The 25,268-nt window shown below is 42.4% G+C and overlaps 2 protein-coding genes across 5 annotated transcripts in view; one reads left to right on the top strand and one right to left on the bottom strand.

Annotated features, from left to right (window-relative positions):
* rxrgb (retinoid X receptor, gamma b) overlaps positions 1-12,252 on the bottom strand; it is a 32,204-nt gene extending 19,952 nt beyond the window's left edge. The window contains exons 1-2 of one of the 4 annotated variants that reach the window (XM_030434277.1): positions 12,089-12,210; positions 3,662-3,866 (exon numbers count right to left, since the gene is read on the bottom strand). In XM_030434277.1, the coding sequence (XP_030290137.1) occupies positions 3,662-3,728 (67 nt within the window). In that variant the 5' untranslated portion in view covers positions 3,729-3,866; positions 12,089-12,210. Of the gene's footprint in view, positions 1-3,661; positions 3,867-12,088 lie in introns of all 4 variants that reach the window. The other 3 variants (XM_030434278.1, XM_030434279.1, XM_030434280.1) reach the window with 3 other exon arrangements.
* A 4,902-nt stretch (positions 12,253-17,154) lies between these two features.
* The window catches only part of atf6 (activating transcription factor 6), a 34,490-nt gene continuing 26,376 nt past the window's right edge, over positions 17,155-25,268 (top strand). Inside the window, exons 1-7 of the mRNA XM_030434184.1 lie at positions 17,155-17,410; positions 18,869-18,945; positions 19,426-19,504; positions 20,329-20,426; positions 21,289-21,412; positions 21,704-21,907; positions 23,524-23,693. Coding sequence (XP_030290044.1) covers positions 17,311-17,410; positions 18,869-18,945; positions 19,426-19,504; positions 20,329-20,426; positions 21,289-21,412; positions 21,704-21,907; positions 23,524-23,693 — 852 coding nt within the window. The 5' untranslated portion in view covers positions 17,155-17,310. The remainder of the gene's footprint in view (positions 17,411-18,868; positions 18,946-19,425; positions 19,505-20,328; positions 20,427-21,288; positions 21,413-21,703; positions 21,908-23,523; positions 23,694-25,268) is intronic.

Below are 25,268 nucleotides of genomic sequence, written 5' to 3'. Positions count from 1 at the left end.
TGGATGGATGGATGGATGGATAGATGGATGGAAGGGGACGAGGGTTGGATGATGGGGGAGGGCATTGTCCCGCTTCGAAACGGCTTCCCCTCCCACATCATCCCACCATCACACGCGCCTAATCTCTCCGCCTGGCAGAGAATATCAGATCATCAATTGGGAAAAGCCCCTGTGTTTTACTGCACAGCTGTGATTTAGGAGACAGAAATGGTTTTTGGTGAGAGAAGATGAGGATATTCTCTACTGTTACATAAACGGTAAACTGTCCAAAGCTGCCTCAACGACACCTGTTCCATTTCACGACTGCCTTTTTGAAGCTAAAGAGCCAAAATAAATATAGCCCGTAATATCAGCTGAACTTCATTCAAAAAACAGATTCTATGGTTGTTTATCGTTCCTTCTTTGCTGAAAACATTGCGGAATAAGAAAAATGTTTTTCCCATAAAGGCATACGGCTGTCACAACACAAGCCAGTCAACTTCTCTGACCCCAAATTCTGCCCTGTAGTGAACTCACACCATTTCCCTGAAAAGAAGATAAACTCTGCTCCCTGTCTTCCTATGCAGCCTTCGCAGTTTCCCTTTAGCACTGCTTCATACAAAAGTGGATTTCTAAGCCGAGCTATTAAACATCATAGCAATGTATAGGCCGTCGTTGTCGCGTGTCCTCACATCCAAACACGCCGCAAACCTGCCAGCTGGGTAATTCTTTGCACGGAGGCAAGGGATCGATGAGGAGGCCAGGGCTGAGACAGAGATGAGATAGAGTGTTCTGTGAGTGATAAAAAAAAGTTTTGAACTTAAACAAGAGATAACACAAGTCCGCATGCACAGACAGAACAGGCTGACCAAGCAGTCCTGGAACAAACAAACAACCATGCGGAGTGAAAGGTCCCGCCACCCGAAGCATCCGTCTGGTGAGCTAACTCAAACGACTTCCAAGAAATATTCTCCCGCTGTTACAGGGAGATGGGTATGCCCTATCAACACATAAACACACATGCGGACACACACTACACACTAAGCCACTCAACTCGTGATTGTGACCCAGTGTGTGACCAGGGCGACCTGACCTTTGGACCTGTGACCAGATCCTAGAAAGAAAACCAGACTACACAACCAGCTCAGACGCTACAGTAAGCTCGATGTAAGTCCTGAAAGAAAATCTGAGAAAGCAAGTGTGTACAACACCGAGCAAGCTTTTATTAAAAAAGGAAGAGAGACCGAACTGAAAGTGACAGAAAGTGCCAATACACGCATTTCCACCCACCTGTTTGTTAAATTCATATTTCAATACGTGCATTAAAAAAAACAACAGTGGAAACACTGTGGAAATTTGCTGTTTTTTTTCTCTTGGCAAAGGTGTAGGTGTGTTGATGAGTGCAGAATACAACAGAGTGCAATGGAAACAGACTTATTAAATATGAATATGTAAGGACGGACAGCAGGCATGCGAGAAATGATAATTGAGGCTGATGATGAAAAACATCATCCCTGTTTGGAGAGGAGATCGGAACCTTCCCCCAAATTAAAATATGAAACTAACACAAGGGTAACATGTGGCGTGGCGTTTTCTTCATTGCTTGAGGTTTCGACTGGTGCTCTTCTCCTGCAAACATCTGATGGCACCCGTTCATCTCGATGAACCTATAACTAATCTTAGCATTACAATAGTGGATGGAAATGCACATCAATAAGCATTTTATTAAGCTGATTTTGCAAATTTTCAATGACAATGTTGCACCGACAGGGCTAACTATCTACAGCAGGGCTAGCTGCTCAGTGAGGCTGAACTGCTTTGAACTAAATGCTGAAGTCACAATGCTAGTGTGCTTCCAAAGGCAATGCAAACATTCATCCTGAGGGAAACATGACTGTGGTCCAATGGACAGATCCATCTGTAAAGCCAAACAGCTAGCATGGCTAAAAAGCCTTATTTACTGAATTTCATGCAGCTGCTTATCACCATCACAATCCAAACAATATCGGTTTTCAGTTTACTTCTTACCTTCCCACAACCACAGCGTGAACATCATCACGCAATGACTCAAAAACAGCTAGAAGCGGAACATTGTTTTAACTTCCAGGTTTATTATCTGATGGGCTTCTTCTTTTCAGCATTTCAAGTATGTATCAAGCAAGTGAAATTATTGAGTGAGCTAGCTTCTCAAACCATATTGGTATGAACTGAAACTATTTGCTGTCTGGAACACAGATAAAATCAATACACAAACTTGTAATGTTCTTTAAATTCAATGCGAAAACACGAAAACCTATAGATACAGATATATCGTATCGGTGTATATGTTGGCAGGTATCTGCTGATATAAAAAAAAAACCTCTCTTTTAAAGAATAATGCAGAAGAAGATGCATGGGATTAATAATAAATAAATAACAAATTAAATAAGTAACACTGTTTTGTCCCCAAGTGCTTCATAACCATATTTGTCAGACTAATGTAAAATAACTCTGTATATAGGCCACAATTTTAAGATATGTATAATACATATATTCATTTTGATATGAATTATTTACTTTTCTAATATCAGTATTGAAACCATAAATCAAACATCGGTGGGGTTCTAGTTTTAAGATGCTCGTAAGTGGCCTTTTTTTGAGCATCATGTTTTTAATCATCCTGACATCTTGTACATGCACCGCAGTTGGATTAGCATCAAAGTTTTTTGTTCTCTCAGGTCAACGTCCCAGGCTGGAAAACACTCTGTGAAGTTCGACAGCTTTTCTCTTTCCTTACTTCAACCCAGACACGCAGAATGAATGAACATATTCACGGTTTTCAGCAAGGAGGAACCACAGTTGTAAACGTGTCACATGCTTCTTGCAAGGACAATGGTGAAAAGAATCGGTGCTCTACTACAAACACATGACACATGCACGCACAGTGAGCAGTTTTTTAAAAAAAAGGCTGACTGCAATATGCGTGGCAGTGAACTCACATCATCACCTCCTACACCTCTTAAAACACGGGAAGGACGACAAGAATTAAAAAAAGCCTCATCGGTGCAAGCGTTGATGGAAGGATGCAGGGTGACAGGCAGCAGACACAGAGAAGGAGAGCAGGATGGAGAGGGCTAATAGGAAGGGACAAGTGTTGAGAGATAAACAGATAGTGAAGGACAAGGCAATGAGAGCTGGAAGCGTCCCGTTATGTTGAGTGGCATCCGCACCGACCTCATCTGAGACCCCGAGTGAGTCACAAGTTTTCGATTGTAGTGGCCAACAGCCAAGCCTTGTACCTGTCACAGCTGGTTAAACTTATCCAATGATTTTGAAGGAAAGAAACTGAGCTGTTGGGTGCCGATACGATCAAAAAATCTGGACTGAAAGATTCAACCCCATCCGAACAACATAAGAAATGTTTCTGATCTATATGGAAAAAAAGCAAAGAAGCTCCACGGATGAATTTGCCCTGCTTGTTGCACATTTTTCCCGCTGGGGAAATAAATTCAAAATAACTTGTCCGGAGTGTGCACAGGGATTAGAGGCTTTACCGCGAAGCATCTGTGCACTTTTAGTACAACAGTGAGGCAGAAAAGCAACATCCTTCACCACGTAGTTCAACCCCTAGCACTCATTCCAATGGCTTCCTTTCCAACAAACAGACACAAACACACAGACAGGACAAAACCCGGCTACTCACAGTGGCTGTAACCTATCTCCCTCCCAGGGCTGCCTCCAGTTGCAGGTGATGCCACGGGGTGCCACATGCCTTCGGGTGCAAGCGTGGCGCTGGCAGGACGCCAGTCGCTCAGGACCAGGACTCAGGCTCGAGTGTTGGTGCGGTGACAAGCTAAAAAATGCTGCATGCACTCTTTTTCAGGACAGACCAGGAACGGACGGGTCGACTTGGAAAAGAGGGGTGGGGCGGGTTAGTGAAGAGCAAAAGAGGCGGAGTCCAACGGCACCGGTTATAGGATTACCCAGATTATCCTTCCCCAGAGATCAATCCCACAGGAACTGTTTGCTGCCCCACTGCTGCACAAATCAGCTCTCCTACCGCCCACTCATCTTGTGTCTCTCTCTTGCTCGCTCTCTTTCTCGGTGTTGGTAAAACTATCTGTGCAGAGACACCTGTTGTATTAGCAGAGTGGCGTGTCTGACATTGGTAGAGGGGGTATGGCTGGTCATGGCAAAAGGTGGGGGTCACACTCAAGAGTACAGTGCCACCAGAAGTTTCCGACTACTCCCTCTTAAAAGGGATCAGGACTGGAGAGCATGGGAAGACAGTACACCGCTGATGTTCCTCTTGTCCACAGAGGTTAATATGTGTCAATGACTTTCTGTTTCCGAATATTTCCTCATTTTTTTCCCTTAGTAATAGACTTTCTGTCTCATATGTAGGTTGTATTAATAAAAGTGTCGACAAAGGAGGTGACAGGAAGTGTTCGTAAGCATATAGGAATTCCCTCTCTATTCTATCTACCGCAAAACATCTTTCATTCCTCCTCACACAAGAAATAACCGTGCCAGCATGCATGCTTAACGGCTCTGTTGTTCCTGCCTGTGTGAACATTGTTAGTATGTTTGTGTGTTTAATAAGTGCTGCAGCATTCCAGGAAGTCAGGAATTGTCTTTTTTTCGGTGTGCTAGGATGGTCAAGCAAGCACACAGCAAAGTGAAAATCCAGGTGCAGACACGGGCCAAAAATATACCTTGAAGGCAATGAGGGACAAAGCACAACAAAGCCTTAGGGAACCTAAATAAACTACAAAACCCATATAGGCATGGAGGATTCAATCTTTAGTCTGACTCTGTCAAGACTGCATTTAGCAGAGCAGGCTTTTAATAATAGTGAGTAAGTGGTTATAGCTGAAACAAAAGGCAGTAAAATCAGCCTGCAAAAAAGAATAAGAAATGCTTTTTCGGCCTTTTCCCTTCCTTCAGCGTGTTGTAAAGTTTTTTGTGCATGTAAAATGTCTTGAACAGTCAAAAGCTCGAAGTTCAAACCTCCTCCCTCCCACAGAAAATACTGCTCCCAAAATGCTTCACCAGTAGCCCGGCCTTGAATAATGCGTCTTCTTGACAACACTGTGACACCATATCCCACATTTGCGTGAAGTGAAGCTAACTGGAAGCTGAAAAACACGACAGAGCGGACAAGAGACAAAGTGAGCGGTGCTGGCTCGGGCGTGTGCAAACTGACCAATCATATGTCAGAAAACTGATGTGTTTTTTGAGTGTTAAAGCATATGGACCTATCTAAATAGTAACCCAAAATAAAATTATGAACACGAGTATAAGCATAATATGTCTCTGGCAGAGCAAGCATGAATTCTTGGCCATGGCTGTATGTCATATCATTGTCACCTGGAAATAGAACGAGCCAATAAATGTGAAATTGGCACTGATTTTAGCCCACAGCTGCTCTTTTTAATTTATCCTGCACCCCTATCGAATGTTCGCCCGCTTTTGAAAGACCCTTTGAAAGACAGCACTGAAAACTTGAGAGGCCCTCCGGAGCATGTGTACATCTATTTTACTTATATGCCTCAAAAGAGTTTTCTTGTGCAGTGCACCTGCACAAGGCTGGATCAAATGTCTATACAGTGTTTGAAGGATAGCCACCAGTAACCGGATCCCCTGACAGTAACCTGGCAAGAGACTCAGCCGCAACAACTCAAGAAGAAGGGAAGACGGAGGGGGAGACACTTGCCTTTCTATCAGATTAGGCGCTAAAATAATACAGTCCATCTTTAATGCATGCTGTGTTATATTAATGTGTCATGGCCCACATAAAACACGCCAAATTAACCCTGAGCCATAATTAGCATTCATAGACGTATCATGGACAATGAAGACGAGGGAAGAGGATAATTGGCAGCCCTAAATTTAGGGTACACATCTGAACTTCTAATAATCTCATTGTTATTTTTGTCAAGAACACTCTACAAATTGTAAATCTTTTACATCCTTGAATAAGAAGCAGAGACGCCCCTTGACCGATTTCCTCTTCAAGTCCTCCCCTCCTTGCCAGCAGCGATTTTTGACAACAGGAAGGACGTTATCATGCAACACGCTCAGTTGAGTAGACATTTGTAGGGAAAAGGCAGTGGAAAAAAGAAGTGAGTGAACAGCAGAACAACATCACAACAGCAATGTGCTTGCGTGTCGTATTAATGAGTGCATGCTTCCAGTTGTGGTTGTGAGAGAGGAGCAGCCCACTCAGAATAGCCAAGCGAGGTTTTGAGCACGTTCTTTATTACGCTGGATGTGTTTAATGAGATCTATTGTACTTAGCTGATACCTGTTGCTGCTATTGGTGCTCCTGTGGGTCACAGAGTGAACAGTAAAGAACTCTGACTGGTTCGTCAAACCAACGTCTACTGAGCCATCCTATTAAAGGGGCATTGCGTTGTTTTCAGAATTTCAGCATTTACAATATTAATGAGGTGATTATATAAACTCAGAAATATTTATTTTTTCCATAACTGAATAAACAAGCCGTTCTCAGAGGCAAATAAGGCCCCCCCAATCACTGGCCGAAGCTAGAAAGTTGGCAGAGTCCGCCACATGTAAACAAAGTAAAACAGGATGAAATTGTGTTTTCTTATAAGGTTAGTTTGTTTATTCAGTTTATTCCATCATGAAAACAAAGAGGGTTTGTTTATTTAGCTTGTTTAGGCATAAAAGATTAGTCAATGTAGATCTTTCTTCCCAAAAACTACATAGTGCACCTTTAATGTATAACTCTAAGTCGAGTTCTGTGGTGCGTGAACTTTCTGATCATGTCCTTGTTTTGGGACTGACTCAGGGCTGAAAACAGTTTCCCTATTGATCAATCTGTGTTTAAGTGACTTATTGTTTTGTCTATAAAAAGTCAGAAAATAGTGAAAAATGCCCATTACTACTTTCCAGAACTAATGGTGACATTTTCACTTTGCTTTTCTATGCAGCAAACGTGCCAAAAATTGAAAGATACTCGATACACAATGATTCAAGACTGAGAGAAACAAAAAATCAGATTTTTCTCGATAAAATAAATGTTGTAAATGTGTCAAAAACACCATCCTGTCACGTGATGTGAACTAATCACATAAAGTCATGGTGACTTGATCATTTGTCAACGGTCAGGAACAGGCATAACATGCATACGTTTATCATAACACAAATGTATGATTTGTACCCTTTTTAAAAAGTGATCAGTTATCAAAAATTGTTCCTTATGCCAAGGAAGTTATGTTTTTGCCCATGTCCACTGTTTGTTGGCTTATCAGCAGGATCACACAAACTACTGAACAGATTTCTATGAAACTTCGATGGGTCTGACATCAGAATAGTCCCCACTAACTTTTGGTGCACATCTAGCTAAAATGATGGATCCAGAAATGTTTTTCTCATTTTCTTTAACTTAGTGAGAGAAGGAGCTTTTCAACATTTCTGTTCACTTCGGAGGGAATACATGAAACAAAATCAGGCATATTCAGGTGGCTGGTATCTACAAGGGAGGACAACTTGATGCGGCTCCTAGATCTGGTGAGCTTAAATTATGGTTTAGCAGTTAGGGGTGGTTTAAAGTTTAGAGTGATACAGTGCTACAGAGTTTGATATTGGATTGAATTGAACTTTAAGGGACTGTTGGTCATGGCGGAGGTATGCACTCTACTGAGTAGTGGCTGATTAATTTGCTGTTAATCAACTCATAGTTTCATCACTATCTTGGTATATTAAAGGACACTGTTTAACTATGCAGGGGGTGAAAAGTATTTATGTAAGAACTATACTTCCGTATGGTTTTGAGGTTCTACTTCTTCTTTATTCTTCCACTCCTTTACATTTCAGAGGTGAATATTACTCTGTTTGATTGTTGGTTGCTTTGTCAACAGGATTACACAAAAATTGCTGAACTGATTTCTACAAATCCTGGAAGGAGGATGGGTCTTAGCCCACAATTAACCTCATTAATGTTTGGGGCAAATCCACAAATTTTTTCTCATTTTCCTTAATATTGCGAGACAGGGTGGGTTTCAGGTTTTCAACATTGTTGTTAATCTCTAAATTGAATACTAAATAGATCATGATGAAAACAATCTGGTGTATTGTGGCTGGTTTTCTATAAGTGGGTTCATTTTGATGTGGATCCAAATAATAATACGGATCTAGTGGACTTAAAAAGCTATATTATTGATATTGGATTAGGCAGGATTGAATTAAGGAGGACTGTTTGGCCTTGGCGGAGGGATGCACTCTAGTATTAGTTATGTTTAGCATCACGATTGTACAGATAAAACCCATTATCAGTCTCTAAATATATATTTTTACTCTCTACTCAACAATATATGGAGTTCAAATGAGCTCCACCTCGACCATATTGACATAAATCAATAATAACAATCTTATAAAGTATTGATTACTTGAAACAATTTTAATATTTCTTCCACCACCGCACTGATTTTATTAGAAGTCAACAAAGAGTGTTGCCCCTAGTGTTTGTACCAGTGACGATTGGAAATAACTTTGCTTTTAGAAACACAGTCTCAGTTTAAATCCATAGCAATTACTCTGGACAATGATACACCGTCATGAGAGGCTGGTAATTTATTCGACATTTAATGCACAGTGTAGTCATACATTCAGCTGTTATCCCTTGCAATTTATTAAATAACCAAAAACAAACACTGAAACGGACAGATGCTTTAGATCAGGTGGATGTGTAACGCATAACGTTCAGTGGTAAATTAAACTCAGTGTGTGCGTCCGTGTGAGGCATGTATGTTGTTCCTGCACAATTAGCAAAGAAACAGCTATAAACGTCTCACAACCTAACACGGCTGCAGCCTGTGGGCCTTTCAAGGTTCTCTGCTTGATTAAAGCTGGAATTAAATCAAGGCTTTGACCTTCTTCACTAATGACTAATTACTGGCAATTAGCCCAGAGAATGGCCTCCTTCCTTGACGCCCCTTCTTTTCCCTCATCCTGTTCTCACAATTAGCACCCACTCGCACACAGCCAAGACAAGCAGACTCTTTTTACACTGACACACAAATACACATACTCAATCCAAAGGTCCTGGAAATAAATATGTTGCATGTGTTGTGTGCTAACGCACGTGTCTGCACTGCAGGTCTCAAGCTACAGAATTCTTAAACAAATACCTGCAGAGAGCCACACCCTCTACCTGTGTGGTTTATTTATCTCTGCAGGAGTGGGTGGGGGAATGCTCTGTGCAGGGATCGGCCGTTAAGAGAGCGGGTTTAATACTGCCGGGACTTCACAGTCAAATTGCACCACCTGCATTCTTTCAAGTCACATGATATCGGGATCTCATTCTGCGGTACAATAAGCTATGCATATATAGGAAGGCCACATATTTGCAGCTGTGAAGCAGTGACTGTGTCCCTTCTCTGCCTCTGTGTGTGAGCACTGGGGAGGTGAATCTATGACCCCTGGCGAGTGATGAGAGCTCACATCAACTAGAGTGACCTCTCACTCCACCCCCAACCCCCCTACCACCACCCCTTCCACTTCCCCTTTATTTGGCTCCCCTCACTCTCCCATCCCGTTCTTCTTTCTGCCACGACTTCCTTGAACTGCGAGCTTTCTTGCTGTCGAAAGCAGCGAGTGGGTTGCCCGACCTGTCAGCGCGTCTAGGATCGCTTCCACTGACGGAAAATAAAAAATGCTGAAGTGCCGGGAGGAGGTTTTAAAAAAGAAAAAGAAAAAAATGCTGATTCTACTGGGGCAGGCCTAAATCAAACCTGCTGAAACATAACATGTCTGGGAAAAGCTGAGGAGATCACGAAACAATTTCGCAAATAATCACCAGACTGGTTTTTTGACTTCACGCTGCTTCACCACTGCACACTAATGTCAGGTCACAAAGCGAGCAAATTCACTTGAGAGTGATCGTCTCCTAGTCGAGGAATGAGCTGTGTCTATGCCCCTGTTTTTCATGTGTTTAGTGTTTGAGCTGTTGACACTAAAACACGTCATAAATCATACTTGTGGGCCGCCACACAGACAAAACAAGGAAAGTTCCTCCATTAAAATGACCTGTCGGCAGTTGTGTCTTTCACTCAGAAAGTAGCTCAGTGGCTTTGAACTTTTATCATGTCACCAAAGGTGACTTTCCTCAACTGATTCAGCTGAATGATCAGCACTTTAAGCTGTTGATCAAACAAAAATCACTAATATTTTTATTAGCCCAGACTGCATAGTCGTTGCGGGCAGGGAAAAGCTGCGACAGCATTACTGTTGGACCATAATTGGACAACCACTTCACCAAATTCATCAAAATGTTTAAGATTAGTGAGTTTTAAATGGTAACTCTCGCTAAACTGTTTGATTAACCCTAAAATATATTGGGAATTTCAATTAGAAATGCGTCAATTACAAGGAAAGTGACAAATACAGCGCATGAGTGAACTGTTTCAAAAATAGAATCACATACGTTACAGTCCCTGTTGATTCAGTTGAGCCTAATCCAATATTAGATACAACATGTTTACAACATATGCACGCCTGATGATTTTATTAATCAAAATCCACTCAGTATTTCCTGACAAAATAATGACAAATGTTGAAAAAGGCTCCATCTCGCAATGTAAAAGAAAATGAGAGAAAGAATCCTGGATCAATCTCTTTATCCAGAGTCGCACTGAAAGGTAATGGTGACTGTTCTGGGCCCTGCCCTGGGCTTTGTGTATTCTTGCTTACAAACCAACAAATGGACACGGGCCAAATTATAATCTCCTTGGTGGAGGTAAAAAACAAAAAAAGTTTGACAGACTACAGACAACAGTGTAGCTGTAAGCAGAGAGTATCTTCAGGCCTGCTTGGTATATCAAATACTTAATGACTGCTCAGTAACAGCTGATCTGCGCACTGTCTGATGCCCTCCCTAAATCTGAGGATACCACGACTCTCTGATCAGAGTGAGTCTTTAAAGACAGACATGAAAGACTGCATAGCCCAGGGGGACTGCTCTGTACACTGTGGGCTTCCCTCTACATGCTCTCACATCCAGATGTCCTCTCATTTCCCCCCGGGAGCCACATTCATTATTGAAACAATTTTCAGCCCCTCCAAACGGTGCCGAGATATCCGCGATGACATAAAGGGGGGCTTCAAAGGACTGGTTCTCTGTGTTTCCTTGTAGTGCCACATTATTATCTCCTCAAAAGACAGTGGTGGAGAAGCACATTGCATGTGGTTTGACAATGAGCCTATCTTTCAGGGAGAGAGAGAGAGAAAAAAAACATCACATGATAAATGATGCATATAGTGTGTGACTCAGTGGAGCTGAAAAAGCCTCTCAGTGAGGGTAGTCTCATTTGGAAAGAAGAGGTTTAGCTCGCAAAAACACAAGCCTGACACTCTCTATGTAGGACATGCACAGTATGCACTGCACATGTTGCAAACTCTGGTTAGGGTTAGGGGTAGGGAGAAGCTGTTCAATCCTCTCTGTTCATTTTAAAGGCTGTCACAGAAATCCTGATAATAGAAAAAAAAAAATAAGCCATCAACTGGTTCAAGGGCAAAGTCAATGAGTCGGACCAGAGTTCAGCTTTACTGAGCGGAATCACACCAAGCTGTCATTCAGCTGGATATCTGAGGCACAGCGCTGACCGGGGCGGCTCTCACACACTCGTCTCCACCGCACACAGCAAGTTTGTTTATCAGTAGAAAATCCGCCATTCCCCAATCCCGTTTCATGCGCTTCTCCCTGGATCTCACTGCCATCCCCAGACCAATAAATTGTGCTTCTGTCTCAAACAGTTTAGCAAGAGACGCGCGACAAGCGCCATAAATTACATAAGCGCAATTAAAGTGCCAACCTCTGACCTTGCCTGACCGGCGCTACCACGATCACCTGACTTTTGCATCGGCTGCAGCTTTCGTTTTTTTACAATCGGCACAGTTGGGACGCGGTTATTTAAGCGAAGAGTCGAGGCACAACAAGCGGACTGACACGGGCAGGAGTCGGGCTGTTAAAGTCCGCGCAGCGGGGCTCGAGACAACGCCACGAAACAAACGCACTCTGAACCAAAGTCACAACAAAACGCAGCAGCTCGGAGAGAAACACAACAGGCTGGTCGGGGCGCGACGCGGGTCGCTGAGGGGTACTTACTGAGGTGTAAATACGGATCATTACTGTCCATAATGCGCGAGTTGTGGCGTCGATTTCCTACAGTCGGTGCTGCTCCGCATCCCAGCGCATTCCTCTCGCAGCCAGCCAGCCCGACTCAACTCTGCAAGGCGGCTCTACACGGGGGCCCAGCGAGGGAGGAGGAGGACGAGGAGGAGGAGGGAGGAAGAGGAGGGGGTGGGGGGGTAAAACAGGGCTTCTCCCAATGACAACAGTGGTCGATATCAAGCTCCAACACGATCATGACGAAACATCTCTCCTGCAGTGACAGTGTTGCAATATTTTCACAGTAACATGTTACTTTCCGGACAAAAAAGGGGGGATGGGGGGGAGATGGTGTCGGTTTCAGAAGAGCCTTTTTTTTCTCTTCTTTTCGCAGTCACGTTTTTTTTTTTTTTTTTTTACAAAATGTGAAAAAAAATCTCCCCCACTACTAAGAAAAAACGATATTCAAGATTTATAGAAATTTTAATTTACATTTATATTTTTTTATTTCTTGTAGTTGAAATCCGTATTTATTATCTCCGATTAATCGTCAGATCTGTTGCTGTTTTAAAATGTATCCCATCCATACATATTTGTGTTTCTAACAACGTTGTTTTTGGTCTCCTGCCGTCTCTCCCTGAGGGGATCTCTCCACTGTTTACCTAGTGAGAGTCCTGGTCTGGGTACCCCCCGGAGCCCCCCCACACCCCTTTACTCAGAGTGCGGGGTCATGTAGGGGTGAGGCTCCCGGTACCTCAGAAGGTTATTCAGGAGTCAAGCCGCACTGAGGCATTCACAGTCTTGAACTGCGGAGCGGGCAGACGCTCCGTCAACGCCGGCCCCGCTGACCACTCAGCGGCGGGGGCCATTCGGGCCGCCCCGCTAATGGGACAAGCACCCCCGGCTCCACCGTCCTTGCAAACAGCGAGCCATAAAGGAGCGCAGGAGGATGCTAACCGAGATGAATGGCATTTTCTCCCCGGCTCATTCTACACTAATCAGAGCTTTTCATTTGTTATGGCCTCACGCCAGCCCCCTCCGCCGCAGCCTCCATTAGGGCCAGATAACGTATAAATTCATTAAAGTCAAAGAGGGACATTAAAATGGCCATTTGTCAGATCTCTCTTTGTGTGTTCCTAATGGTGGCACATGGTTCAAGGCATTGAGATGATTTTGGTAGGGCTCTTTTTTCTCTCTCTTCCCCTCTCTGGTGCATCCGAAGAGGGACGTGGGAACTGAGGGGGGACATGCACGTTTTTCTGTTTTCATGATGACATTTTTTTTAAATTCAAATTTCAACAGTTTATTATTTTTTTATGATGTTGGTAAATAAAGTCACATCATCGGGAATCTTGCTTCCCAAACTGACCCTGTGCTTTTTAAAAAAATTTTATCCTGTCACATTATTTTGGATATCTTTTAACATGTTCTTTGATTTTCTTTTGTTTCTTCACAATTACAGCACAATGTTTGATTCTTGTTGGCTCTCCAATCCATCAGTCAACTTCAGAGGCCACCCTCCCCTTCCCCTACACACACACACACACACACACACAGTCAATGAAGCAACCCTTTGCACTAATCCCTTTGTATTCATACCACCATTCCCACCAAACAGTGTCCCAAAGCCTAATCCCAAACCAAGCAACGAACCTGGGCCACCTGCTTGCAAGTCACAGAGCAGCTACAAGGACAACACAAAAAACCTGAGCGAGGGCGTCTTAAAGCTGCACTTCACGTGAAGAGCACACACACGTATGAATGCACACATCCAAACACACACATCTAATCTTTTTTCACTTTCTCCCTCTTCTTGGCTCCCTTCCTCTGTGTCCGTCCTTCTCTGGCTCCGGGATGGAGGTTCTGGCAGCGTCGTCATGGGAGATGGCTCTCTCCATCTGCCTCCGCTGTCATTAGCCCATCTCCATCACGCTTTATCGGAGGGACCTCGCCACCCCCCACCCTCCCGGACCCCCTTCACCATTCTGACAACCCCTGCCCCCTGCTCCATACATAAGGCTGAGATGATAAGTGTTCTCCCTCTTTGTGTCGGCCGGGATAAGACAATGCCACACAGCACTACAGAACATCATCCATCTCGTAGGTCATCAATCTGGCACACAAAAGATGAAATGTGGCTCGAACTCCCTTCTCTTCTTTGCTCAGAAGAAGCTCGTCCTCCACCTCTCTCGCTCCTTTTCACTGCTAGGTTAGTGGTTCACCAACGGATTCTTCTGCCTTGCGTGGCTTACATGGGGGGTGGGGGGAAGTAATTAATGCAACTATTTTGAGTATTTCCTAAAAACGCCAGTGTATCATTGCAAATCGCACAAAAATAAAACCAGACATCATTTCAACATCCACAGTGATAGATGAACTCTGTTTCAGTTCCTCAGTGGAAAAAAAAAAAAAAAATCTTTATATGGAAACGTCTGATTGAAAACAGGCTGTGGATCCACTTAAAATGTCTTGACACACTAAAAGGCCTCTGACAAATTTACATGGATTCGCGTGGTGTTAAATACTAATTAAAAGCCATGTGTGCCATGAATAACTCCATTTACCTTTTGTTTCTCCCCTTTTCTGCCTAATTAGGTTTACATTGTCTGATCAGCATGGGGCTTTTTGTCTTTAGTCATTGTATCTTTCAGCAGTGTCACAAGTCTTCACTTTATTTACAACCCACTGAGATTTGAATGTTCTCTCTGAGGACGCCAAGAATCAAACACAACAAATGCTCTCCGAAATAAACAAAGAATATCCCAGAAATCATCATTTAAATCACGCATGACAGTTCAATGACAGTTAATCCTTCGGTGACATGATTGCTACTCATTATTGGAGTTATTGCAGACAGTTGCTGCTCAATATCATGCAAACCAGTTCCAGACTTGACTTTTTGTGTTTTCACAGACATTTGTCAGCAGAAGCAGATTTGTGCTAACGATCATTGAATTCTACTGGACGATTGTGTGCTGTTTTATTTTGCAGCTCCCTGATTTGCAGGTAAAGCATCTTTAGCCATCATGACTACAGATAACAAGAGACAAATAGCTTAACTGCGCAAACTCTGTTTAAATGCTTAAATTGGGTTACCATTGGATGATCTGGCTTTCTTCTACATGACCTGATGACTGATCAGTGAACAAGCATCTTGTGAAAGTGTCAGAGCTAGGAATGTCTTAAAATTGCATGATACACCACAGGATATTTCCTGGGATTGTGTTGACATAATAATCTTAAATCAGTTGAATGGTGCATTTGAATTGTTATCAATGTAGGCACGTTGATTGTCATCTTTGTCATATCATATAGCCCAACAAACCACCAAAATGGATGTTTCACTTCAGACAGAAGATTAGAGATCCTGTATAGCAACTTTAACAGCAATATGACCAAGGCACTCTGCTCCATTTTATGGAGATGGCGTGCTAAACCATTCTGCCAACATTATCAGGTTAACCTGGTAATCTGCTGTCCGTGTCTGGGTCTTGGGGGCTTTACACACAATCAATATGATGAGCCCTGAACTGTCCACGGACTAAAGACACCGTCCACGCCATTACCACACCACTCCAATCGGACACAGTCGCATTATCATTAGCATCAGGACACGTGATATAGGCAGAAACATGGATTATATTTTTATTTTGAGGCAAGGCCAACTTTGATTTGAACAAGATGCACAGCCATGCTGATTTAGGAATAAATAGCATATAAACATATTGGAGTTACCAGTGAGTCATGACATAAGACTGCTTACATTAGTTGATTAGGTTTTATGTGATAGGTGGAGTGCAGATTATAGGCAGATGGTTGACCTCTATGTTAGAATTTACCTTGCTGTAATAAGTTAAGACTGACTGGGGGCTTGTTCTTTGCACGATGGAACTGATCCAGTCCGGCAGGGAATCAATTGGACCACCTCAGGTTAATCTTGCAGCGACCTGAAATGTCCACGAGGGATTACTGATTTTTAGCACACAGTGTCACTTACCGCTGTGCCCGTGCCATTTAAAAAAAATCACAAACAAAGTCTTAGAACGTGCTTCATAAGAGAAGCTGACAAAGCTTTTGTTTGTGTAAAATACACGGCGGGTACAATCTGTGGGTGTCACCATTCCAAACATTTTGTGCTCTGCATGAGCATTCAAAGAAATAGGTCAAATTATTAAGTGCAGTAACATTTTGATGTACTGATTCAAATTATTCATCGGGTTCAGCCAATCAGGACAGGGTTCATCGAACATTACATATAGGCTACCTATTATATAACTATAACTATGTATAACTATAGATAGATAGAGATGTATACAGTACAGTTGCTTTTATCTACATATTTCCACATATATTTCCGCAATCTTTTGTTCACCTATTTGTTTGTACAAACACAATATTTGTACCCATCTTAGTCCAACTATGGTATCCTTGTTTTAGCTGTATGTCTAATAACTCAATAGTATACTGAGAGCAAGTCTGTGCATACATTTAGCAGCTAAAGTGTACATTTTGGCTTTATAAGGGGTGTAAATAAAGTCTAGGGGGATCTTATGGCTCATGAAGACTTGGATGTTGCCGGTCAGGGAGATGTATGGAGCCATTTGATATTTCATTATGTTGTATTTTTTTTATTTTTTTTTTACAGTTTAAAACAAGTCCCTGTCTACGTCAGTTGTTCACGGTTTTGCTGTGAAGCCCCCGGTATGTTTTTTTTTTTTTTTTGGTGAACTTGTGCTTTAAAATCAGAGTCAAATTCCTTGGCCTGCATGGCAAAGAAAAGAAAAAAAGAAATCTGAATCATTAAGGGCATTTCCAAAATGTTTATAATAATACAGACACACGATATTCAACACATTTCACTTACTTCTTCTCTGTCCTGTCATGAACTCAGTGACATTTCAACTCCTTTCAAGAGAGAGGTCAACTTCATGGAGCACGAAACACACTATGCGGCCGAGCCTGCAGCACCATCCTGCCGCCTCGTGGCGCGGAGAGGCGTCACCGTCTACTTTCTGACAGATCCCCCCCCCCGCGTTTCATAATCCAAGCTTTGGTCCCTCAGCGGCATCCGTAGGTTGACTGTAAAGTCGGACGTGTATCTTCCTTCCAGTCAAACAGGAAGTTTCCTCCCAAATAGCCGAATGATGAACAGTCCCACGAACCAGCGCTTGATTGTTTCTCGTTTGTCTGAGATAATTAACGTATGAATTCACAAGAGGATGTCAACCGACTTCGAGCTAAACTTAGAGAATCATCGACAGTATCCTGTGATGGACGGCGAGACCGGCACCATCTCCATCGACCATGGAGGAGAGTGGGGTAAGAGTCGGTTAACGGCACGTTCTAGAAAGTGTCAGACGGCCAAGCACAGGTAGATAAATGTGTTGTTGAGGTAACAGATACAACCAACTAATGAAGCTGACCATAAAATACACACTGTGACGAGACTAGTGCCTCAGTAACTGTCACACATCTGGGGTACAAACTGGTACTTAACTGGCTAACGTTGTTAGCATATGCTAGCTTTAGATGATGTGTGATGATGTAACAGGCTGAGTCTGGATGTCATGTAAATAATAAGCAGCACCGCGGCTGGAGACACACACAGTGCACTAGTCTCATACAGACACGTCACTGTAAGCTTCTCGGCACATGATGTAAGATTCATAAACTGCGATGAACGCTTTGCTGCTCTTGTGAATTTCTCATGTGTCCTTTCTAAAATTCTTGTTTTTGTAAATATATGTGAAATAGTTATTTCACCTCATAGAAAGGTACATCTGGCCTAATTCTACCATGGGGAGAAAATCCCATTCGCTAGTGATGCTCTCAAAAAAATGATAACATGTACATTTTAGTGTATGAAACAAGTGAGATGTATTTTGTATTATTGTTATTAGTATATATCATGATAGTTGTTTTTAATGATAATAATGGACCATCATTTGAAGAACTTAACTTGTATTGTTCATATCCTATCTCGTGCTTCATCCACAACTCCTTTCTTGTTTTGATTTTTTAATATGCCATTTTACTTGTTTTGTTTTCAGCTTGTGTTTCGAGAGCCTCAAGTTTTATGCTGTCTATGTGTTAGTTGTTTTGATGTTTTGTAAGTGTACATCCTCTGTATTAGGACCAACTGCTTTGTGTGCATTTTGTTTAATCACAGAAACATTAAAAAAGCTCTGCTAATATGCTTCGATGGCTCAAGGGTGCGACACACGTGCCACTAAAAATCTGTGAAAAAAGCGTGACTAAACACATTCATTGGTCACATCAGTGCACCTGATAAATGTAGCTGATGGATTAGTTTTAACAATCACAAACTAGCTGTGTAGACGGTTGCCTTGAACAAATGAATTCCTGTTTACAAACATTTATAACATTTGTTAATAATAGTCAGTTAAAGATGTAATATCAGGTGCATGTAAATGATGTGCTGGTGCACCTAAAACATTTTTTTTAAAGGCGCACGCGCAGCCAGTTAAACAAGATGGTCTAGATGCTGACTTCATATTCATACAGAATCTTCTTACAGTCGCACAACTAGTTAAGCTCCTCTCAATTGCCAGTTCACGTCTCAAGTAAAATTCTATCAAAAGCCATGTATGCCTGCTTGCTCTTAGTGCTTGGTGATTTACTGATATGATATGAAACATTTAAATAGTTTTAGTAATTGTATTAATCTGGTATCCAAAGACATGTTCAGTCTCTTAAACTGTGCAATGGAAAATAGTTTGACCCGCTGTTGTGTGCACTATGCTTGTCGTCACACAGACATTAGCCTGTTTGATGAGCTCGACAACCTCGGAGATGCAGATGAGCTGCTTGAGGCTCTGGAGAACGCCGGCTATGTGAGTAACTCATCCTTTAAATAGGCAAATAGAAACTGTCCGCTGAAACCTGAAAGTCTTTTATGAAAAGTGTGCAACAGAAATCGTCTCGTTGACAGTGGAGCTGAGCTAGAAATGCAGGTGCATCATTAGCCAGCGTGGTCGCACATATGTTATGTAAGGTCATGTGATGAAGGAACAGCAGCAGCCCCCAAACACTGGTGTCAGCCATACTGAAGGCAATAAGAAGAATTTTTACAAGAGTATTATTGGCTGCTACCTGAGCGTTCTCTGCCTGCTGTATATGACGTAAGAACTTGACATGAAATGTATATCGCATGCAAAAGGTTTATCACTGAAGATGCGTCCAAGTTGCACCTCATGGTGTTTGAGATCCTAGTGATCAAATGCATAATGTGTAGACTGCTCACAACACCTTTGTTTCTCCAATTTGCCTTCCGACAAACCCACTGTTTCAAATGTGTGTGCTCGGTTTCTCAGGTCAGCGAGGTTCCGGACCTGGACTTTGACATCGACATACCGTTGTGGAATGCAGTGGACACAGGCAGCACCTGCACAGGTACAGCTACACATGTTGACATATGTGTGAACATGGCTGTCACATTTCAGCATGAAAAATGGAAACCAGAGCTGAATGAGTGTGATGTTTATTTGTTTAATATTTCCATGATGTAATGTAATCCACCCATGTAATGTGCTTTTGCACAGTGATATACTGTGGCTATTTGACAGGATTTCTCAGCTACACTTGTGGTTTTGAAGCACGTAGCTATCAAGTAAAGCACCGGTGAGGAAATTAAAATAACAGTAGGATTACTACCACATGAATAAAGGATAAAGAGGGTGTGCACTGATCAAAATTGTTTCAGTGCTGATCTGATTCTGATACAGGAATATTATCATATTATTATTTACACACATAACAAGCTGCTGTCCTGCTTTGTTGCTGTGTTTCAAGAATAAAAATATCTCAAAACTCGTGACATGTCAAGCCAGGTATTACTGGCTAACTCAGCTGTAGACTGTCCTGTGTTACGTTGTGGCAAGAATTCTGGGAAACCAAAAAATATGATGATTACTGTATATATTTGCAGAACTGTGTAATTGCTAATGAATGAATACATTTGTTCAGCTACATTTTGTCAATGGGTTTAAAACTGCAGTATCACATATTAATAATTTATGAATTCACCAGACTCTGGATCAGTACAGGTATCTGTGATGTCAGTCCAATATTCACTGAGTGAATAACGTCCGTTTTGGCAGCTGATACCAATATTGGATCTGATCTGTTCCGACTCTGCAAGTGAACCACATTCGCCTGCTGTTGATGAGCCTAAATATATGACACATTTTCCTTTGTCTTTGTCCTTGTGTATCCAGATGGTGAGGTGAGCGTGGACTCTCTGTCACCTGCCCACACTCTGAGCTCCGTCCCCTCCCCTTCCTCTGTGGAAGCCCTGTCCCCGTACTCTTTACAGGTAAGTCACTGTGTTCCACTCTTTGTCCTTCTCAGTTTTCACCAGTTGACTTGTATTTCCAATGCAAATCTTACTTACTCGTTATTGGGTTGTGAGCATTTGCATATGCATCCCTTTTGGTGCGCTGTTGCCATCCAGATGGTGTCCAAACATTGACAGCTGCTCTTTGCTTTCAGATAGCGACACACACATACACACTTGAGACCCTTATTAACAAAAGCCTTAAACACCTTGTCACACTAATAATGTGCTGCCAGTCTGAGCTGTGCTCCGCCCCCTCGTTAAGTATAAGGTGCTGACAACTTCACAGGCATTAGCATAATTTAGCAGGCAGATGTTTTCGCAATGTGTCAAAACAAGGACAAGGGTCTCATCTTTGTCTGGCCACAACATTTGTCTGCTAACTGAATCACCCTGACTGTGTCCAAGGACACATTTGTCTGCATGAGTCTTTGCATATTGACAAGGACACTTGATTCATATGTTATTTCTTGTGTTCCTACTGCAAATCATGCACTGTATATACTGTATATTGTAATACAGTACAGGAATTGTATTTTGTCAGACAGATTTCTATATTTTCCCTTGACATTTGTTGATGACTGATGCAACCTGAAAACAATCTTGCACAATGTTCATCTGTAGCCTATTTGGATGACAATTACAGGCCTTTGTGCTCTCATGACACAGCTTTGACCATTAGTCAGAGCAGCAGAAGTCAAAATAATTCAACCTTTGTAGTTTACCGTATTTCACTGTACAAGTCACTGAACTACAGCCATGCTCTTGTTTACTGCTGATCTCTTGAAACATAGAGGTCCACTATCTAGTAGACATATGTCTTCTCTTGTTCCCCGTCCAGGATGAGGCCCTGTCCCCACAGTCGCAGCTCTCTCCTTTTTCATTCTGCTCGGAGTCCAGCGGCTTCTCTGGGATTGCTCCCCCAGCTAAGAAAGCTCCAAGGAGGAGCAGCCAGACCACACGAGGTGAGGCTGCAGCATCATCATATAGTCATCTGAATCTGTACACTTAGTCCAAAAACCAGGGGAAAGTCTGCGCCTGCTTGCAAACATAGAGAAAAGAGAGACAGAAACGGTCTCTCTAAAGAATAAAAATGTTGAAGGAAAACAAACTAGCTTCTTAGAAACAGCCTCTAACTGTAAATGCAAATGTTCTCACCTGTGCTTACAGTCAGTCTCTCCTTGTATTTACACAAGTGCTGTTTTCTTGTCTTATCTTACTCCTTCCACCCCCGTCCCCTGACACACACCCCCCAGCCAAACAAGCTCAGCCAATCAAGAGGCCGATTCAGACGGGCCCAAAAGTTTCCATCCAACCCAAACCGCTGATTACAGCTGTGCCCTTGGCTCATGCAGCAGCTCCCCTGCAGACCAAGACAATCATCATCCAGCCCCTTCAGACCACCATGCTGCCTGTGGTCAAACCAACTCCGGTCAGCATCCAACCAGCACCCCCTCCAGGTCAGAGCTCACTCTGCAACATATAGATAGACACACATTGCCTCATTACACCATATTGCAGACCTGTGCAATAGATATGTTGGCAAACAGTTTGTTGTTTTGTAGTATTCCATAGGTCATTTTAATGTAGGGATAATATGATTTTAGTCATGTTGGTGATTTCTGATGAATTTGGCTGTTGTTCTTGCTTTGACAATGATTTAGTTGTTGTGTTCTGGCCAGCAGAGGGTGCTTTAACCTTAGTTTTTGTAAATTAGTGATCATCAGTCCTCACTCTGCCTGCTATTCTGGTCAAATAACTGGAAGTAAAGCATACTCTGGGTTAGGAGATCCTCCTTTTTCTGTGTCCAAAATATGTACAAATCAGCCATCATAAATGTGTAATCACAACATTTTGTTTTATAACCACGCATAAGCCAAAGATTATTTATGGGCTGCTGTGGGATTTTGTGTGTTTCGTGCATTTACATCATTGTTGTGTTGTTCTTGTGGTTCACTAGTTTGGTCAGTTCTGTGTGTTACATCAGTAGCACCTATGCCAGTGTAAATACTTATGTCATGGCCTGGGACCCAAGTGGGTGGAGGATCTGACCTCTTTTAACTTGAGTTTGAACTTGTCTGCCTGGTAGCAGCCAAGTTGGCTGATGGCGAGGGCCAAGACACCCAAGTTAGGACCCCAGATGGAAGTCAGGTCAGGCCTGCTCAGTGTTATGAGATCTTAACAATAGTTACAGCTGAGGAGTGAGCCCTGTGCGTCACAGCAACTGAAGAAAGAAAATTGAAGTATTTACTGATGGGTTTACATTTTGTAGTGTCTGATGTGGGCAGTCGTGGATTTCCAAAGAACAACAAGGCTGACAGGTGTTCCCGAGACCTTTTAATTTCTTTTGACTTTCATCCTCATGAATTCTTCTTGCAGATGATGAGCATGGGCACAAGACACAGGGTTGGCACCACACACATTCATTAGCAGCACCGGCTAACACTTCTACACAATTAGCACTGACAGGATGTTTAGAATTGGAGGTGGAGGTTGCTGGGTCAGTGTGAGGAATGGTTCCTGGCACAGTCTTACTGGGCAGGGTGGGCTTCACTCAGCGAGGCCCCTTCATGAACAGGACATTTATAAACATGAACATTGTCTTGTTTTGTTGAGGTTTGGCTTGTTTCTTCATTTCAGACCATAATCCATTTTGAACACGGGCACATATGCATGTTTATATATTCATGCGTATAAAACACACACACTTCTCTGTTTGGAATGTGGAAGTTGAAGACCACAGGTCGAGGTGGTAAACATCTTTTCCACCTGTACTTTAAACACAGAGAGTCCTGTTAAATACAAGAGGTTAATGTAGGTCACCAGAGGTGAATGGGGTTCAAGGAGCTGGACTGTACCACCTGCAGCTGGAGGCTGTTTCCATAAGTGACTGATGTGGCTTCCAGCTTGTATAAAATATTACTGTGAATATTTTTGTTATGAAGACAAATGTTGGATGAGACCATAAACACATGAAACTGACAGACACACATAATCACATAATCATACTGTAAAAATATGATTATAGTTTAACTGAGACCTGTAATTTTAAAATGCCTATGTGTTGTGTTCTCAGGATGTCCCATAGTGCTGTCTCAGCCGAGCCAGGTGCTACATATCCAGGCACCGCAGGCTGTTACCAGCAACGTGGTCACCATGCCAACGCTCAGACATGACAGGCCTGTCCCTGTCCCGGTTCCTCCATTGGTTTCTGTCGCACTTCGAAGCCCTTCGTCGGATGACGATGTGAGTCCCGTCCACACTCTTTATTAGAATTCTCCCTACCTGTTAGACTGTTGAACTGCAAATATGAAAAGATTCAATCTACGCGCTGGACAAATATGAGGTTGTTTAGCGAACAATCAAGTCTATAGCTCTAAATGGTCAGGTGATTGTGCAAACAAAACATCAGAACAACAAAAAATCTTTGACATCCTTGTCAAACATCTTCTCAGTGCACACATTACCCTTATCAACACCACCCTGATTCGTGTTGCTCTCAGTGGAAGAGTATCTTTCTCTGCTTTATATCTCACTCTTTAATCTGTGGGAATTTTTGCTCACAAGCTCCTTCTGAGGTCAAACTCTTTAAGTTTCTGCCTTACTAAGAATGTGTCCAAGCAATTTATTAGACAAGGCCTTTTAACAGGACTTCCTTCAAGAGTTGTGTTTGTGTGCATAGACATGCGAGGACTCGCCTGTGTGCATTTGCTGGCAGCTGCACGCTTGTACTTCGTCGCATGGACATGTGCAGGTCATGCATACACTTGCTCGATAGGTTACTATGTTGATGTGGTTGCCATGTTCACACTCGGACTGGAACCCCTCCAACATAAAGTTTTTGTTTCTCATCTTCCCCTATTTTTTAGTATTTATTGGAATTTCACAAACCATTAACTTTAATTTCTGCATGTGAAAATAAACTGTTGAAGTCAAACGTTTACACATTTGTATTTATGATGGTGAAAGTTTCCACACTGAAGGAAAAGTTATATAAAGACACAAATTAGGCCTCAAGTGAAAAAACAACATCAGCTTTAATGATTTTTCACTTTGTAATGGAAAAAAAAAACTTCTTAACTGAGGGTAAGACAAGGATGCAGCTGCACGCTCAGCACGCACCATGACGTACTTTGTGGCTTGAATTGTTTGTTCCTCTTGTACTCATGATAGTTCCTTCATTTAATATGTAATTAAATGAGTCATTTTTTTGTAAATAAGTTGCTGGTCGTCAGAATAATAGCCCCGGAAACTCGATGGTTTTCATAGAGCTGCAAACAAACCACAGATGATCATTGTTGGCCTCTGCTTTGTTTGCACCTGTGGGGTTTGATTGGAACGACGTACGTTATGTAATTGTAGTTCAGACAGCTTGAATGGTGTCATAGAGGACATTACTCTGACCAAGGGTGGATCTCTCCGTGTGTTGCATTGAGGGGTGATGTCAGGACAGCTGCGGTGTTCAGAGAGACATGCAAAGTGAACACAGTATTTGTCCGTTGTGAACTCATTTCTGATAGGTCTGTGTTATGACAGCACAGGACAATGTAAAGCTTTCAGGAAATCTTATGAGGTACTGTTAAGTGCAGAAGGGACTGCCCCAGAGATTTAGAAGTTAAATCAGTTCAGTAACAATCAAGAAAATTCAATCATAGTATGTTTTGTCCATGGTTCAAGCTTGTGGTCTCTTAGTAAAGGTTCCCATCTTTCATGCATTGCTTGTCCTATTTTTTTTCTTAAAGACTTGGGGCTGGTTTGTTGGCCTGTTTATCTTATTATCTTCTTGTTGCTAGAATGGATTGCAAATGCTGTTTCTGCTAG

Source organism: Sparus aurata, chromosome 11, assembly GCF_900880675.1.
Source record: "Sparus aurata chromosome 11, fSpaAur1.1, whole genome shotgun sequence".
In the NCBI taxonomy this organism is placed as follows: Eukaryota; Metazoa; Chordata; class Actinopteri; order Spariformes; family Sparidae; genus Sparus; species Sparus aurata.
Note: the sequence above shows the minus strand (reverse complement) of the source record. Positions and strands in the feature narration are given on the sequence as shown.